Here is a 17275-nt window from a genome sequence, read left to right on the forward strand (position 1 = left end):
AATGAGAGCCAGTCTTAAGACATGAGAGGAGAGGGAGAGAGGGGAGAGAGGGGGGAGAGAGGGGAGAGGAGAGAGAGGAGAGAGAGGGGAGGGAGAGGAGAGAGAGGGGAGAGAGAGGAGAAAGGGTGGAGAGGAGAGGGGTAGAGAGGGGGGAGAGAGGAGAGGAAGAGGAGAGGGGTAGAGGAGAGAGAGGGGGGAGAGGAGAGGAAGAGGAGAGGGGTAGAGGAGAGAGAGGGGGGGAGAGGAGAGAGAGGGGGGGAGAGAGGAGAGAGAGGAGGAGAGAGAGGAGAGAAAGGAGAGGGAAGAGGAGAGGGAGAGGGGATGAGGAGAGAGAGAGGGGGGAGGAGAAGAGAGAGAGAGGAGAGGGAGAGAGGAGAAGGAGAGAGGAGAGAGGGGAGGAGAGAGAGGGGGAGAGAGAGAGGAGAGAGAGGAGAGGAGAGAGGGGGAGAGAGAGGAGAGGAAGAGGAGAGGAGAGAGGGGAGAGAGAGGAGAGGAAGAGGAGAGGGAGAGGAGAGGGAGAGAGGAGAGAGGGGGGGAGGGAGAGGAGAGGGAAGAGGAGAGGTAGAGGATGAGAGCAAAGGCAGAGAAAAGAAGAGGAAAGTAAGAGCAGAGGAGAGGAAGAGGACGGGAACAAAGAAGAGGAGAGGAGATTTATGAAAATGTAGAGGCTATGCAAAGACCTGCCCCCCCCTGTCTCTCACAGACTCATACATTGGGCACAGACAGCTCCCATAGGGGTCAAACAGGTTGACTGCATCAAACTGAGAGTTCAATGGAGCAAGTGACGGGTGTGTGTGCGCGTGTGTGTGTGTGTGTGTGTGTGTGTGTGTGTGTGTGTGTGTGTGTGTATGAAAGAGAGGACATATCTGCATTAAAAATAGGATTTGCATGCATGTTGTACATGAAGAAAGGAAGACTGAATTTAAAGGTTTCCATGACTTCATCTACGTCTTCATGAAAACTGAGACCATCTCAGGTGGTCCAGGTCAACGGGCGTTCAGGTACCGTGAGTGAACACACTGTGTTCAGACTGAGAGTAGAGCTGAGTGGAAACACGCAGCCTTCCATTCATTTCAATAGCAGCACTGAATTGGAGCAGAAATCATCCAGCTGCTTCAGAGAAAGACATTCAGGTTATTCAGTCAATCCTGACCTACCTCTCTATTTATGTCCCTGTAGAGTTCATCAATGCATTCATGAATTGACTAATCTAATTAGACACATACCTAAAATGCTAAATAATAAGAAACAGGTAACCTGTGCTCCTATCGGACACCTGTACTTTCAGCCTTCTGTGGTCCTGGAGCCCTCTGTGGTCTAGAGCCTTCTGTGGTACTACAGCCTTCTGTGGTCCTGGAGCCCTCTGTGGTCCTAGAACCCTCTGTGGTCTAGAGCCTTCTGTGGTCCTAGAGCCTTCTGTGGTCCTAGAACCTTCTGTGATCCTAGAGCCTTCTGTGGTACTACAGCCTTCTGTGGTCCTGGAGCCCTCTGTGGTCCTGGAGCCCTCTGTGGTCCTAGAACCCTCTGTGATCTAGAGCCTTCTGTGGTCCTAGAACCTTCTGTGGTTCTAGAGCCTTCTGTGGTCCTAGAGCCTTCTGTGGTCCTAAAGCCTTCTGTGGTCCTAGAGCCTTCTGTGGTACTAGAGCCTTCTGTGGTACTAGAGCCATCTGTGGTCCTAGAGCCATCTGTGGTACTAGAGCCATCTGTGGTACTAGAGCCTTCTGTGGTCCTAGAGCCTTCTGTGGTCCTAGAGCCTTCTGTGGTACTAGAGCCATCTGTGGCCCTAGAGCCTTCTGTGGTCCTAGAGCCTTCTGTGGTACTAGAGCCATCTGTGGTCCTAGAGCCTTCTGTGGTCCTAGAGCCATCTGTGGTACTAGAGCCTTCTGTGGTACTAGAGCCATCTGTGGTACTAGAGCCTTCTGTGGTCCTAGAGCCATCTGTGGTACTAGAGCCTTCTGTGGTCCTAGAGCCATCTGTGGTCCTAGAGCCATCTGTGGTACTAGAGCCTTCTGTGGTCATAGAACCTTCTGTGGTCATAGAGCCTTCTGTGGTCATAGAGCCTTGTGTGGTCATAGAACCTTCTGTGGTACTACAGAACCGCGGCCGTGCCAATCAAAGAGTCGCCGGCTTTGTTTCTGTAGATGAGAGAACAATCTTCCGTACTCCACCGCGGCGGGGAGGATCTTAATCTGTTTTTGGACGATTTATTTGTTTTGTTTGCTTTCTCTCTTCTTTTACTTCTTAATTGTTTTTAAATCTCCTTTTCTTTTGCATTATGTTTTGATGCTTTTAATGGTTTTATGTGAAGCACTTTGAATTGCCTTGTTGTTGAAATGTGCTGTACAAATAAACTTGCCTTACTAACCCACACACACATATAGCTGATGTAGCTCCGGGGTTGCACTAGCGGCATCAGACACGTGGAGATAGCGAGATCTTTGTTGTCTACCGCCATCTTAGAGTCTCGCGCTATGTGGTCTTGCAAAAGACGTCGCCACGTTTCAGATTACATCATACGTTGTCTGAGCTGTTCTCTCGCCCCCCCACACACACTGCATGCACACACACACACACACACACACACACACACACACACACACACACACACACACACACACTTCCCCCCTTACCCTCGTTTGATGATTTTAGATAGCATGCTCATGAATGTATAGTTGTTGTTAGTTTAGATATTAGTTGACTAGATCATTATTATTGGAACTTAATAAACTGTTATACTTTAAAGAGCAGCTGTCTGTGATGACTTTGTGCATGTGTATTGTGATAATAGATGATATGTGGTCTGTGCTCGTACTCAACACCTTCACTTTCACTCTGGATGTGGAATAGAACTTTAACTGTTGACATTGTGAGTGAATACTAATGATGAGACTTAGTTTATAGTTTGGTTATTGGTCCCTGTTCTCGGGGTGGTGCCCCGTTATTATTAATAATCGTTAATAATCTTATTGACATTAATAATTCTATTGATGTCAATAATTCGTTTTCATATATGCTGAAAACTCAAACACGCTCCTTCTCGTTCCCAACGCATGTGATTGTTGCCAGGACAAAGATTCCTATCAGACTACTGAAGTCTGATATCAGCTTCAGCTCAACTGTACAGGTCATTGTTACAGTGGATTGCTCCTCCATTCGTACAGTACAGTGTCTCTCTTCACAGTGTAGAGAAGACAAATGGACAATCAGAGCTCTTTCAATGAACCTATGGCAGCATGAACTTTGTGTTCCTGACATAATGTTTAGAACACCACGTCTTCAGTGTGCCAGCTCTTCATCTCATTCAGTAGTGAGCTAATGTGTCTCTACAGTCAGCTAGCTTTGTGTCTGAAGAACATAGCCTTCATCTCATTCAGTATAATAACAAGAATTATCCTTAAAGATGTCAATCTATGTATGTGTATTACATATTCTAATATTTTGTCTCTTTTAGAAACTACAGCACTACTGGACAATGTGCTTTTGCAGAACTGATTTCCAGAAACACTTTAACTGACAGGAAGAACTGGGTTGTGTTCAGCCCCAAATGTGAAACGCCAAAACAGGAATCAAATTCAAAGCTGATCCAAACACACTGCCAACGAAAAAAAACAAAGTGAACCAGATCATGAAGTGAAAACATGCAAGTTCCCAAAGAGAATAAAACCAGTGAGGCCGACAAAAAAGACAGCTCAGGCTCACACACACCCAACTCCCAGCATGCAAAGTGAGCGCAAGGAGATCCAGGCTGAGACAATATGTGTCAGAGACAACAACAGTCTGTCTGGTTCTCTCTCTTACCCACAACACATCCCTGAGTCCTATAGGTAGTGTGTCAGACCTGATGTTACGGCTCAGAGCTTGATTTTAAGATTCATTTCAATTCTGTGTGTGTGTGTGTGTGTGTGTGTGTGTGTGTGTGTGTGTGTTACCTTTTTCCCTCTCCCGCTCCGTCTCACTTGTCTTTTGTCCCTTCTCCTGTCTGGACAAAGGGACCAACAGAGACAGAGGATCTGTTCAGCCAGTTACTCTTCAGTTCACTCTGCATTCACAGCATTAGAATACACACAATCATGCACAACCACAAACACACCTGCACACCCCGTCTTTTATCTACTAAGTTCATCATAATGATATAATAATAATCATTATCAACATGTTTATTGGTATGCATTAAAACCCCAAGGCCCATTCCTTTTAATAGACCTACTGTTTCCTCTACGCTGTGTGTATTGAAGCATGCTGAGTGTTTCAGAGTGGACTAAAACGTACACTGTGGAAATGCGGCATTGTGTGACCCCATCAGCAGTAGATGGAATATTAAAGGACACACAGTCAACATGTTTCATATACCCAACAGGAACATACAAGATTTATATCTGTCATTGTACGACAGGATTGTTAGAACTCTATTATACGTGGAGGGGAGTGTCCTCCTCTTTACAAGCCCTGTGAGCATCATCGCCTGATACATCTCATTCCTCTGTGCCAGAGAACTACATGGTACAATACACTAGAGCTACATGGTACAATACACTAGAACTACATGGTAAAATACACAGAGCTACATGGTAAAATACACTAGAGCTACATGGTAAAATACACAGAGCTACATGGTAAAATACACTAGAGCTACATGGTAAAATACACAGAGCTACATGGTAAAATACACTAGAGCTACATGGTACAATACACTAGAGCTACATGTAAAATACACAGAGGTACATGGTAAAATACACTAGAGCTACATGGTTAAATACACTAGAGCTACATGGTACAATACACTAGAACTACATGGTACAATACACTAGAGCTACATGGTCAAATACACTAGAGCTACATGGTAAAATACACTAGAGCTACATGGTAAAAGACACTAGGGCTACATGGTAAAATACACTAGAGCTACATGGTCAAATACACTAGAGCTACATGGTAAAATACACTAGAGCTACATGGTAAAATACACTAGAGCTACATGGTAAAAGACACTAGGGCTACATGGTAAAATACACTAGAGCTACATGGTACAATACACTAGAGCTACATGGTAAAATACACTAGAGCTACATGGTACAATACACTAGAGCTACATGGTACAATACACTAGAGCTACATGGTACAATACACTAGAGCTACATGGTAAAATACACTAGAGCTACATGGTAAAAGACACTAGGACTACATGGTAAAATACACTAGAGCTACATGGTCAAATACACTAGAGCTACATGGTAAAATACACTAGAGCTACATGGTAAAATACACTAGAGCTACATGGTAAAAGACACTAGGGCTACATGGTAAAATACACTAGAGCTACATGGTACAATACACTAGAGCTACATGGTAAAATACACTAGAGCTACATGGTACAATACACTAGAGCTACATGGTACAATACACTAGAGCTACATGGTACAATACACTAGAGCTACATGGTAAAATACACTAGAGCTACATGTACAATACACTAGCGCTACATGGTAAAATACACTAGAGCTACATAGTACAATACACTAGAGCTACATGGTACAATACACTAGAGCTACATGGTCAAATACACTAGAGCTACATGGTACAATACACTAGAGCTACATGGTCAAATACACTAGAGCTACATGGTAAAATACACTAGAGCTACATGGTAAAATACACTAAAGCTACATGGTAAAATACATTAGTACACTGTCTCGTACACATACACATCATTACACACAGCAGACAGGAGGTAGAGTCACAGCTACAGGACCTAAACACCAGGCCCTGACAAACTGACATTTCACAATTTAATTAAAACACAGCCTGGATCTGAAAAGTCCAAATGTGAGATGTTGACAGTAAAATGTATCAGCTGTCATGAAGAGCCAGCAACATTTCTTTCTATTGATTTGTTTGTATATCTGACAACCTGTTTAGTAGGCCTACAATGTATTATTGTTATTTGACTGTAACTGTAAATAATGTCATGATTATATTTAGCTATTATAACATGGTTAATATCTATAATGTGTTATTACAATTCTGTAAAGAATCAAATAATTCCCTGTTCTTAGAACAACTGATACTCAGTGTGAGCGCACGCACGCACGCACGCACGCACGCACGCACGCACGCACACACGCACGCACACACGCACACACACACACACACACAGGTCTGTTCAGGGTACAGCAGAGTGCATGCAGTCTTTTTGTCAGTCCATCGTGCTTTAATGAGCAGAGTACCCGTGTGTTTTAATGAGCAGAGGAATGTGACTGACCATATCAAGAGCTAACAAGGGGTTGTTAAAGAATGAAAAGTTGGAGGAGAACACACTCAAACCAACCACAGACCATGCTGACATCACATCACCCCTCTTGTGGCAGCTTAGTGTACCGAGGTGGTGAGCAGAGGACAGCAGCCAGAGTGACCAGGCTGCCTGGTAGTGGTCCCTACTGAGAAAGCTGCTTCTTGTACCGCTAGTGAACCTTTTATCAGAACAGACAGCAGACACTGTGTGTGCTCACAGCTGTTTGTACCCCATTCACATAAAAGAGAGACGTACACAGAGTTATCGTTTTTAAATCTTAGTTCATTCTTGAGATGATTGTGTTGATTTAAATAACAGTACAAACACATGCACTGACCTCTGTCCTGGTTTAAAATCAGCAGCGGTGGTGTTGGAGCGATGGATGCAGCCCGCCCTGCAGCACACACACCAGAGACAGCTCAGTGACACACACATTTAGAGAGGAAGGACTTTGACATGAAGGGCTTACTAGTGTTCCTCCTTCACTTGAAATGACATGAAGTATCGAGTCTGTGTCTAAGCTAGTGCTTTAAGACATATGCCTCAGTGTCTGTTTGCCTGTTTGTTCTGTCATGACAACATCGTGTTAGTGTGTTATACACTAAAGATACAGCCATCATCCCTCTACAGGTGTGTGTGTGTGTGTGTGTGTGTGTGTGTGTGTGAGAGTGTGTGTGTGTGTGTGTGTCAAACAGTGTACTAACCTGCTGAGTTTGCTGGCCACAGGTGTCGTGTTGTGTGTTAAAGCTTCACCAGCAGAGCTGTCACTGTTCACTCGCTGCCTCTGGGAAGAACTACAGCAGAACACAGGAAACAAAGTCACGGAACAAACTCCACATCAACGCTGAGTCTTTCCTGTACGGAGGTCAGAACATCCACTGAGGTCTTCAGCCTCCAGACAGCCCCAGGCCCGCTCATAGAGGAGACGGGATCCATGTGGTCTGTTCATGCTTCTGAGACGTTTTCCCTCAACTATATTCTTAATATTCTTTCCTAAATGTGAACCTCCTCTGTCGTGTATCAAGAGGCAGTACCAACTCTGAACTTGGGACAGATTTTCCCATAATGCACTTTCAGAGATGAAATGATGATTGAAAACACGACGTCACCCGTAATGACCATATGTTAGCTAGTGATGACTGCCTGCCTCTGAATGTCAAGGAGCCAAAACCTTTTAGTGACCTGCATTCACTAGTCTGGTAAGTTTGGATCCTTGCTAAATAAAGAGTTGAAGAGTTGAACAGTGAGATAATGAGCATAAGTGAGATAACGCCACAGGAAGAGAAAAGTAGAAGGAAAGCATTCTGATGGGGTGTTAAAGTAGGACACGCTCCTGGCGAACCAAGACGAAGCAGAAGGTTTGTAAAATTCACTCCAAATTCTCATCAGGTGAGGAAACTGTAAAGCAGCTTTGACATGACTAAAAAGGAATACTGGTAAGATGAAGGAAGTGGTGGTTGACTTCACATTATCCATTTCCATCCAGGGGGTGGAGGTGAAAACTGTTCAGGACTACAAATACCTGGGAGTACACTTGGACAACAAGCTGGACTGGGCTAAGAACACAGAGACAAGTAGAAGTAAGGCCAGAGCAGACTCTACTTTCCTTGGAGGTTCGGTCATTCAATGTCTGCAGTACCATGCTCAGGATGTTCGACCATGCTCAGGATGTTCTACCATGCTGAGGATGTTCTACCATGCTGAGGATGTTCTACCATGCTGAGGATGTTCTACCATGCTGAGGATGTTCTACCATGTTGAGGATGCTAGTGCTATTTCCTTTGCTGTCGTGAGGATGCACGGCTCCAACTGAACCAATAAGCTCAACAGGCTCTGTCCTGGGGACGGAGATGATTCTTTGGTAGTGGTGTTATTCAAGAGGATGCTGAGCAAAGTCATGAGCGTCAGCAATAGGGGATGCAGCCTTCCACTTTTGTACAGTTCCGATCCGATTCCGATACTTAAATCTGTATATCGGCAGATACTGATAGAATTTGATACCCAAGCTGTTTTTGCATTAAATTAGCATTGCCACTTTAGCATTACATTTAAATGTATTCCAAAGCAATTAATTTAAACTGTCAAGTATGAGTCACGTGCAAACAGGTGTAGGAGTGCAAATTGCTATGGTAACCTTTATTGTTTTAAAGAAATGTGAAAAAAATCAAGTGCTCAGCAGTTATCAACTACTGATTTCAAAAGTAATCAGATAATAAAGAGTATAATGGCTAATTAAAAAGTCCTCCATGAAGTTTTCAGAGTGAATATTTGAAACAACAGTCCAAGAACTATGTAGAGAAATAATCAAGTTGAAACCAACAATGTGCGCGACTGCCTCTAAATCTGCTTCGTTACACAACACTGTGTGATGTGACCAGATGTTTTATACAGCCACAAATTAATTTTGATCAAGTCATTGGTTTGCGTCGGACGTTGAGTGGAGGAAGTGGTGAAAGGTTGCTATGGTTACCATGCAGAGTAGGAAATCTGCTGGAATAGCGGTACATCTGTGGACAGTTGTTCTGGTGCTCAACTATCAACCAAAACCTACAGCAGGTCTACTGTTGACCCCTTAAACCAGCCACTAATCGGGCTTGTTCTCTTGCCTGATCACACGATCACATGGTCTTCATCAGTGTTTGCTCAGTTGACTTTGTTCCATGACTCTGAGCCTCTCTGGGATCTCTCATCCATGTTGACATGAAGTTTAGATTGACAGGAGTTGACAAAACAATCTAATCTCAAGCTCCTCTTCCTGTTGTATATGTGATCTCTGTTCGTAGGGATACTCAGTAGTCCTGAAGTTGGACCTCCATAAACCACTCACCACGGTGATAAACATGACCTGTGTATAATAAAGACGTTCAGTTGTTCAGTCTTGGTTCCTCCGTGTTTAAGTTAAACACACTAAATGTAAGAACCAATATGAGAATGCATTGGGGAAACATTTCTGTCACAGGCTGCAACGTCTCCTAGAAATAGTCCAATTCACAAAGTTCTCCTGTCCTGAAATAAACCTCTAACATTTCAGATGAGAGCCTGATTGTGTCTGCTTCAACACCTGATGCCTGAGTGTAAACTGAAGCTATCAGCTCAAAAATCATTTGAGAAAACAAAATGTTTGGTGTGTAGGTGTGTTTCGGTGTGTTTGTCAGAGAGACAGAGGGATGGAGAGAAGAGGAGAGAGGTAATTACAGTGGGAGGAATAACGTTCACCTCTGGCCCTGCGTGGGCAAAGCGCTCACACTGTTGTGTGAGTCGGAGTTCGGTGGATCGCTGTGACTCCCGGTGCTCTCACATGCCTTTCTCTCTACATCCGCTGTTTTTCTGACTCCAAACCCATCTCTCCCTCACTCTGCCCCTGCCTCTCGGTCTCCTCTCTCCTCCTCATCCTCCCACTCAGTGCACTCAGCATTGCAAATCAGCCCGCCAACACACACGCACTCACAAACGTGCGAGCACGCTCACAAAGCGCTAAAGGGAAGTGTTGTTAGGATCAGCGGGTTGTGTTGCTCTGCCTGTACTCACATTGTACCAGTTCCTTTATTTATTCCCTCTTCTCCATTCTGTATGCTAATCTCTATATGTTCACATTTCATACCCACAGAGCAGCTCAAATGCCAGGAGAAAGAAGATGTTCCGCTAAATGTTTATTTCACCACATTGTAATATTGTCTGCGTTGTTGTTTTAAAAGCTTGGAGACATCAGATAATTAAAGTCAGTTGACGGTTCCAGGCTTCACACCAAACGGCCTCTTACACTCAGCTGTTCACGAGAGTCAATTAACTTTAGTGATGCAACGTCCCCGGTCACATTAAAGTGCTGACTTTCTGCTTTAATTCAAAACTATCGTGATATGGTAACCATTTGATACACAGTCACATGCTCATCATGCTTTGGCTTATGCAAACAAGAAGGATGCCACTGAGTCGGGGAGTGGTGAACAGGCCCGTTCCTATTGAGCCTGTATGTCTTCATGACACTGGAGAAGACATCTAACCATGATGTCCAGGTGTCTGTTTTTAAATTTCATTTGATCACCCTGGGGAAGGAAGCTATTGCAGAACCTCGTCATTCTGCACCGTTTGCCACGTTATATTTGGAGGACAGAAGTGCAAACAGACCATGGTAGCGGTGGGAGGAGTCTGAGAAAACATTGGTGGCCTCGGTCCGGCAGCGCGTGTGTGTTAAATCCCGAATGAATGGGAGAAAAGTCCCGATGTCCTTCCCGGCTGTCCTCACCACTCTATGCAGGGTCTTCCGGTCTGAGGCATTGCAGTTTCCATATCAGATAGAGATGCAACCAGTCACAACACTCTCTATGATGCCTCTGTAGAATGTGGTGAGGGTGGGAGGGGAAGGTGTGCTCTCTTCATCCCTCGCAGGAAGTGCAAGAGCTGCTGGGCTCTCTTGGCTGGAGATGAGGAGTTTAGGGTCCAGGTCAGGTTGTCCCTTATGGTTGCTTTATACTGGCCATAGTGAAGCCTCCTGAAGTCAGCAATGATCCGTTTGGTTTGGTTGACATTCACGGACAGGGACAGGTTGTTGGTGTTGCAGCAGTCCACTAGCTGTTCCACCGTCTCCCTGTGAGCCAGCTCCTTGTGGACCCTGATCAGGATTACTACTGTTGTGTCACTTTATGATGTGGTTTGTTCTGAACTTGGCCCAACAGTTGTGGGTGATCAGACTAAACATTGGTAGACTCAGGACACGGCCCTGAGGGGAACCAGTGTTCACTGAGATGGTGTTGGAAAAGCCGTTTCCAACCCGTACTGACGGGGGTCTGTCTGTGAGGAAGTCCATAGGCCAGTTACAGAGGGGGGTGCTCAGGCCCAATGGGCCAGTTTTACACAGCCTGGTACATTTTCAGGACCTGCAGCCTTCCGTGAGTTGACTATGATGAGTGATCATCCTGATGATTGGTGGCTTTCCTCGCAGGTGTCGCCGAGTTCCTCGAACCATCCAAAATACTTATCAAAGCTTGTTTATGAAGTCAATATTATCATCACAGGGTGGAGGAGCACTCTCTGCCACATGCGACTTGTGTCCCTGTGGTCATGGAAGTGCCTTTAGATGAGCCGGCTTCGTTATCATGATGGCTCGGTTCAGGTTCTTGTAGATCTGCGGGCCACCATGTTGCCTCTGTGGTCATCCAAGGTTCTTGGTGACACAGACGTCATCTATTGGCTTCTATTGGCCTGACTTAGCTCCGTCCACGTTCCACATCTTTGCCCATTTCGGAATAAGCTGGATCATCACTGGCCAGATGGCAACGGCTGGAGTCGCCCACCTTGAGCTTTGTTTGGCTCAACCCTACGGCTGACATCACTGAATGACACACCATCACCTTGTGATTTACCACATTTTTACTCTCGGTAAAGAGCGCAGCACTAGCTCATCTCCCACTTGGTTTTTAAAACCAGTCTTAGGTATTTTTTAAGGGACGAAGGTTAGCAAGCAGGACAAAAGGTTAGCCTTTAGCCTAGCTCTGTTCCCCTGCCAGTAGCGCACTTCTGCACAGATTTAAATGCCCCTGCACAGAAATACAGACAAGTTTCTCAGCCTGTCACTTTGCTACTGAGGCTTAACTCAGTTCTGTTTGATAGCTATTCAGTCCATCAAGTATCTTGAGTTATTAGTGACTATAGTGATAAATCACAAATGCCCTGTGTCCTCCTCCAAGTAACGTTTGCTCAATGTCTTTAGTGGGACCCAATGGACTTGTGAGCCACACACACTTTGTTGGAATGGATCTTGTCATGGGATTTGTTGACAATAAGAAGAATACAGAACAACATCAGACTTAAAGAGAAACATGAGTAACTCAATCTGTGTTCAGAGAGCCTCTAAAGAGCGTCAGCAGACACCGAACAGGTTCCTGTAGGTGAGAATTTAATCCGTGTGAGTGTGCGTATAAATGAGGTTTAAAGGATTCCATATGGAGGCAGAGCAGAGCAGAGCAGAGCACAGACACACACACACACACACACACACACACACACACACACACACACACACACACACACACCAAAGCAAATAGTAATGCTTGGCTGTTTGTCAAAGGAAAACAAGCTGTGGGAAAATTAAGATAGAAAATATTATTCATGTATTTATACACCTACCCACATATATATGAACTTATGCATACAGACTCAGAATGATGCAGTTCTGCTTCATGCAGGCTTTGCCCTCTAACAGGCTCTATAGGCTCCACAACTCAAACTGTGAAGCAGCACAATCACATTTACATACACTCAACCAATGAGAGTGACCGAGCCCCTCCCACAGCACCATACTGTAGCCTGACATCCTATTGCTTTCTGAATGTTATGCTTCTGCATATCTGCTTTATGTTATATAAAACATGAACCGTAGAGCACAAATAAATAAAAGAGAGCGAGAGAAAGAGACACACAGAGAGAGAGAGAGAAAGAGAGACACAGAGAGAGAGAAAGAGAGACACAGAGAGAGAGAGAGAGAGAGAGAGACAGAGAGAGAGAGAGAGAAAGAGAGAGAGAGACAGAGAGAGAGAGAGAGAGAGAGAGAGAGAAAGAGAGACACAGAGAGAGAGAGAGACAGAGAGAGAGAAAGAGAGAGAGAGACAGAGAGAGAGACAGAGAGAGAGAAAGAGAGAGAGAGAGAGAAAGAAAGAGAGAGAGATAGAAAGAAAGAGAAAGAGAAAAAGAGAAAGAAAGAGAGAGAGAGAAAGAAAGAGAGAGAGAGAAAGAAAGAAAGAGAGAGAGAGAAAGAAAGAAAGAGAGAGAGAGAAAAAGAGAGAGAAAGAAAGAGAGAGAGAGAGAGAGCGAGAGAAAGAGAGAGAGAAAGAGAGAAAGAAAGAGAGCGAGAGAAAGAGAGAGAAGGAAAGAGAGAGAAGGAAAGAGAGAGCGAGAGAGAGAGAGAAAGAGAGAAAGCGAGAGAGAAAAGAGAAAGAGAGAGAGCGAGAGAGAGAGAAAAGAGAAAGAGAGAGAGCGAGAGAGAGAGAGAAAGAGAGAGCGAGAGCGAGAGAGAAAAAGAGAGAGAGCGAGAGCGAGAGAGAAAAAGAGAGAGAGCGAGAGCGAGAGATCACCACAGCACCATGCAATTTGTGAACCTAAGTGATGCATTTAGATAGCACCTTTATTCAATGCATTTTACAACACACACACACACACACACACACACACACACTGAAGATCAGACTACCAACCAGGAAGTTTGATTCCGAGACACGACATGAGGCGGTTTATGCTTCTTTGAGGCAGGATAGTGCACCTCTGGAAAGGTATCAGCAGCAGTTATTTTCATTCTTCCTGCTCTTTGTTGGATCACAGAATGCTGCGTAGGCCATCACAAAAGCAATCAGGAACACATTTTGTGCTGCACTACTGTGATGCTGTTCTTGCTGCAGGCTGTTGTAGAGTAAACCCCTGCGGCGGGGGTTAATTTCTATGAGTCATCTCATTGAAGTGAATGAGGAACTCTTCATTGTGGCCCCAGGGTCGCAGACTAATGCTGACATCAACACTAAGAGGGTCTACTGTGCTGCTCCAAGGCTCCTGGCTCCGATTAGTGAGCTTAGGTTACGGTTCAACCACTTGTGACACTGACAGCACCGCTGTGGTGGGGACTGACCTACCTGCTGTCTACCAGGCTGGAGGTGGGGTTAACCAGGTCAGGCATGGCTGAGGGGGAGGTGCCCACTGTCATCATGACAACCAGTTCAGGGTCCAGGATGAAGATCTCTTCTTGGGAGATTTCTGATACGTAGTTGAGATGTTCCTGAAAAACATGAAGCAGTGAGTTCATACCGGCATCACCAAAGGAAGCTCTGTTGTTTGTTTGGTTAAACCTTTGCACTATTGCTTAGTTACTTCATTTAATATTATTCTATTTTATTGTATATATTGTGCACTTTTATATTTCATATTTGTATTGCTTACCTGTATGTATAAATGCTGCTGTAGCGAGGAAATGTCCCCTTGTGAGAATAATAAAGTAACTACAATATTTGTCTATATAGCACATGAATCCTTAAACAAAGACATTTAAATGACATGACTGTCATTAACCAGTGTTGCTTATTTATTGTTATTTATATAAGCACAACATATTGATACACTGCTTGTTTTCATGGGTATTATTGTTCTTTTTGGTGGGGGGGATTTAATCATAATCCAAAAACTCTGAATGGTGGTTGTAAAGTGTGTAGACTGTATCTACCTATATACACCCAGAGAGGAGAGAGGTGAGTGAAATCAATGTTCCTCCACTCAGTGACATGATCCATGTTAACCCCTTCACAATCAGACCCGCTTATTGCCAAGCACCATAACATAACATGACAGATAACAGCAGGTTAAAAACACGAGGCTTGAGATGAGCCCACTGACTATTTCCACTGGGGACACTTTTAGAAACCCTATTGCTGTCCCCGTCTCTTTGACACCTTCAGTGTGATTCATTCACTAACATGTCATTGAACCAGAGTGGAGCTCTGAGCTGACTGTCTTCTCAGTCTGTACCGTGTGCTTCCAGTAATGAGCTTTATGAGCAGTAGCAGGTGATGTGAGGCCTGCTGGTTCCCCTCAGGCTGCATATGGGCTGGCCTGTCCTCTGGCCCCATGCAGCAGGAAGCACTAATCCAGTAATAAGTCATTCCCTCTGTTTATGTTTAGTGATTCTCCCCAAAGGAAGCTAGAGCGGATCGTCAGTGGAATGCAGACACAGGCGGTGCTGTGCAGTAAAGACATGATGGACTCACCTGTGCTCTGTCGATCCTGTAGAACCGATCCGCCGTTGTAGCTGAAGAGACAAAGAAATGCAGCATGAACTACTTTCTGTGCTGATGCTCAAATCAAGAGGTCCATGTATTGTGTCTAACTGTTAACAGGAGACGGCGGGCCGTCCTACGCATGACTGATTGTAATGTTGGTTAATAAGCACAACTGAGCCACGGTGGTCCCCATTAGGATCAAAGGACTCCGATAAGCTCAAAACCTGATCAGTCTTTGCATTGTTGGGTTGAACTAAAACTCACATATTGATGTCTCTTTAAAAAGCTACTATTGAGTGAAATGTTCCTTTAATGAATCCATAGGACGACAGTAAAGGACACGCATATCTCCTCCTCTTCAAACACTCTCTCCTTCAACGAGCTGTTCTGTTTCTTTGTTTGTTCTCTGCTAAATTCCACCAGGATCCTACCCAACCAGAGGTGTGTGTGTGTGTGTGTGTGTGTGTGTGTGCGCGTGTGTGTGTGTGTGTATAAAATATGTTTTTCTCTGTGATATTTTTGGTAAGCTGCTGCTGAATGTATGAGATTAATATTCATGACATTCACCAATGAACAAGAACTGATGGAACGATATTATTTTGAGTAAGTATGCATTTCATCAAAAATAACCTTCTTTAAATGAACCAGAAATCAAACAACAGCCACTCAACAATAACTGTGCTTGCGTACCTAATACTGTAGAGAGACTGTGCTATTCTGGTGTCATTGATGTGGAATGTTATATTTATATGGCACTTCCTGTCTCTATTGGATCAGGACTAGATCACTATTGTTGGAGAGACTTAACGGGTAAGAAGACTAGTTAGTAGTGTGCATTAATGTTAGTAGTGTGCATTACTGTTAGTAGTGTGCATTAATGTTAGTAGTGTGCATTAATGCTAGTAGTATGCATTAATGCTAGTAGTGTGCATTAACGTTAGTAGCGTGCATTACTGTTAGTAGTGTGCATTAATGTTAGTGGTGTGCATTAATGTTAGTGGTGTGCATTAATGTTAGTAGTGTGCATTAATGCTAGTAGTGTGCATTAACGTTAGTGGTGTGCATTAATGTTAGTAGTGTGCATTAATGTTAGTGGTGTGCATTAATGCTAGTGGTGTGCATTAATGTTAGTAGTGTGCATTAATGCTAGTAGTGTGCATTAACGTTAGTAGTGTGCATTCATGTTAATAGTGTGCATTCATGTTAATAGTGTGCATTAATGCTAGTAGTGTGCATTAATGCTAGTGTGCATTAATGCTAGTAGTGTGCATTAACGTTAGTAGCGTGCATTACTGTTAATAGTGTGCATTCATGTTAATAGTGTGCATTAATGCTAGTAGTGTGCATTAATGCTAGTAGTGTGCATTAATGCTAGTAGTGTGCATTAACGTTAGTAGCGTGCATTACTGTTAGTAGTGTGCATTAATGTTAGTGGTGTGCATTAATGTTAGTGGTGTGCATTAATGCTAGTAGTGTGCATTAATGCTAGTAGTGTGCATTAACGTTAGTGGTGTGCATTAATGTTAGTAGTGTGCATTAATGTTAGTAGTGTGCATTAATGTTAGTGGTGTGCATTAATGCTAGTGGTGTGCATTAATGTTAGTAGTGTGCATTAACGTTAGTAGTGTGCATTAATGTTAGTAGTGTGCATTAATGTTAATAGTGTGCATTCATGTTAATAGTGTGCATTAATGCTAGTAGTGTGCATTAATGCTAGTAGTGTGCATTAACGTTAGTAGCGTGCATTACTGTTAGTAGTGTGCATTAATGTTAGTGGTGTGCATTAATGTTAGTGGTGTGCATTAATGCTAGTAGTGTGCATTAATGCTAGTAGTGTGCATTAACGTTAGTGGTGTGCATTAATGTTAGTAGTGTGCATTAATGTTAGTAGTGTGCATTAATGTTAGTGGTGTGCATTAATGCTAGTAGTGTGCATTAATGTTAGTAGTGTGCATTAACGTTAGTAGTGTGCATTAATGTTAGTAGTGTGCATTAATGTTAATAGTGTGCATTCATGTTAATAGTGTGCATTAATGCTAGTAGTGTGCATTAATGTTAGTAGTGTGCATTAATGTTGTTCATTTTGTACACATGACATCTATTGCTATTCTGTCCTTTCTTGCTTTCCCTATGGTTTCTGCCTTTCCCTCTATATTTATTAAAAAATGTTCTGGTGTGTGTGTGTGTGTGTGTGTGTGTGTGTGTGTGTGTGTGTGTGTGTGTGTGTATGTGT

At 43.8% G+C, this 17275-nt stretch overlaps 1 protein-coding gene across 4 annotated transcripts in view; it reads right to left on the bottom strand.

Annotated features, from left to right (window-relative positions):
- Positions 1-243: 243 nt before the first annotated feature.
- LOC137868136 (diacylglycerol kinase zeta-like) overlaps positions 244-17275 on the bottom strand; it is a 73447-nt gene continuing 56415 nt past the window's right edge. For all 4 annotated transcript variants that reach the window (XM_068704683.1, XM_068704682.1, XM_068704681.1 and 1 more), the window contains 5 exons: positions 15031-15071; positions 13906-14048; positions 6994-7083; positions 6627-6683; positions 244-3979 (listed from right to left, as the gene is read on the bottom strand). In XM_068704683.1, coding sequence (XP_068560784.1) covers positions 3877-3979; positions 6627-6683; positions 6994-7083; positions 13906-14048; positions 15031-15071 — 434 coding nt within the window. In that variant the 3' untranslated portion in view covers positions 244-3876. The remainder of the gene's footprint in view (positions 3980-6626; positions 6684-6993; positions 7084-13905; positions 14049-15030; positions 15072-17275) is intronic.

This window comes from Cebidichthys violaceus, unplaced genomic scaffold (assembly GCF_023349555.1).
Source record: "Cebidichthys violaceus isolate CVI_PGR_0920_01 unplaced genomic scaffold, fCebVio1.0.p SCAF_98, whole genome shotgun sequence".
Taxonomy (NCBI): domain Eukaryota; kingdom Metazoa; phylum Chordata; class Actinopteri; order Perciformes; family Stichaeidae; genus Cebidichthys; species Cebidichthys violaceus.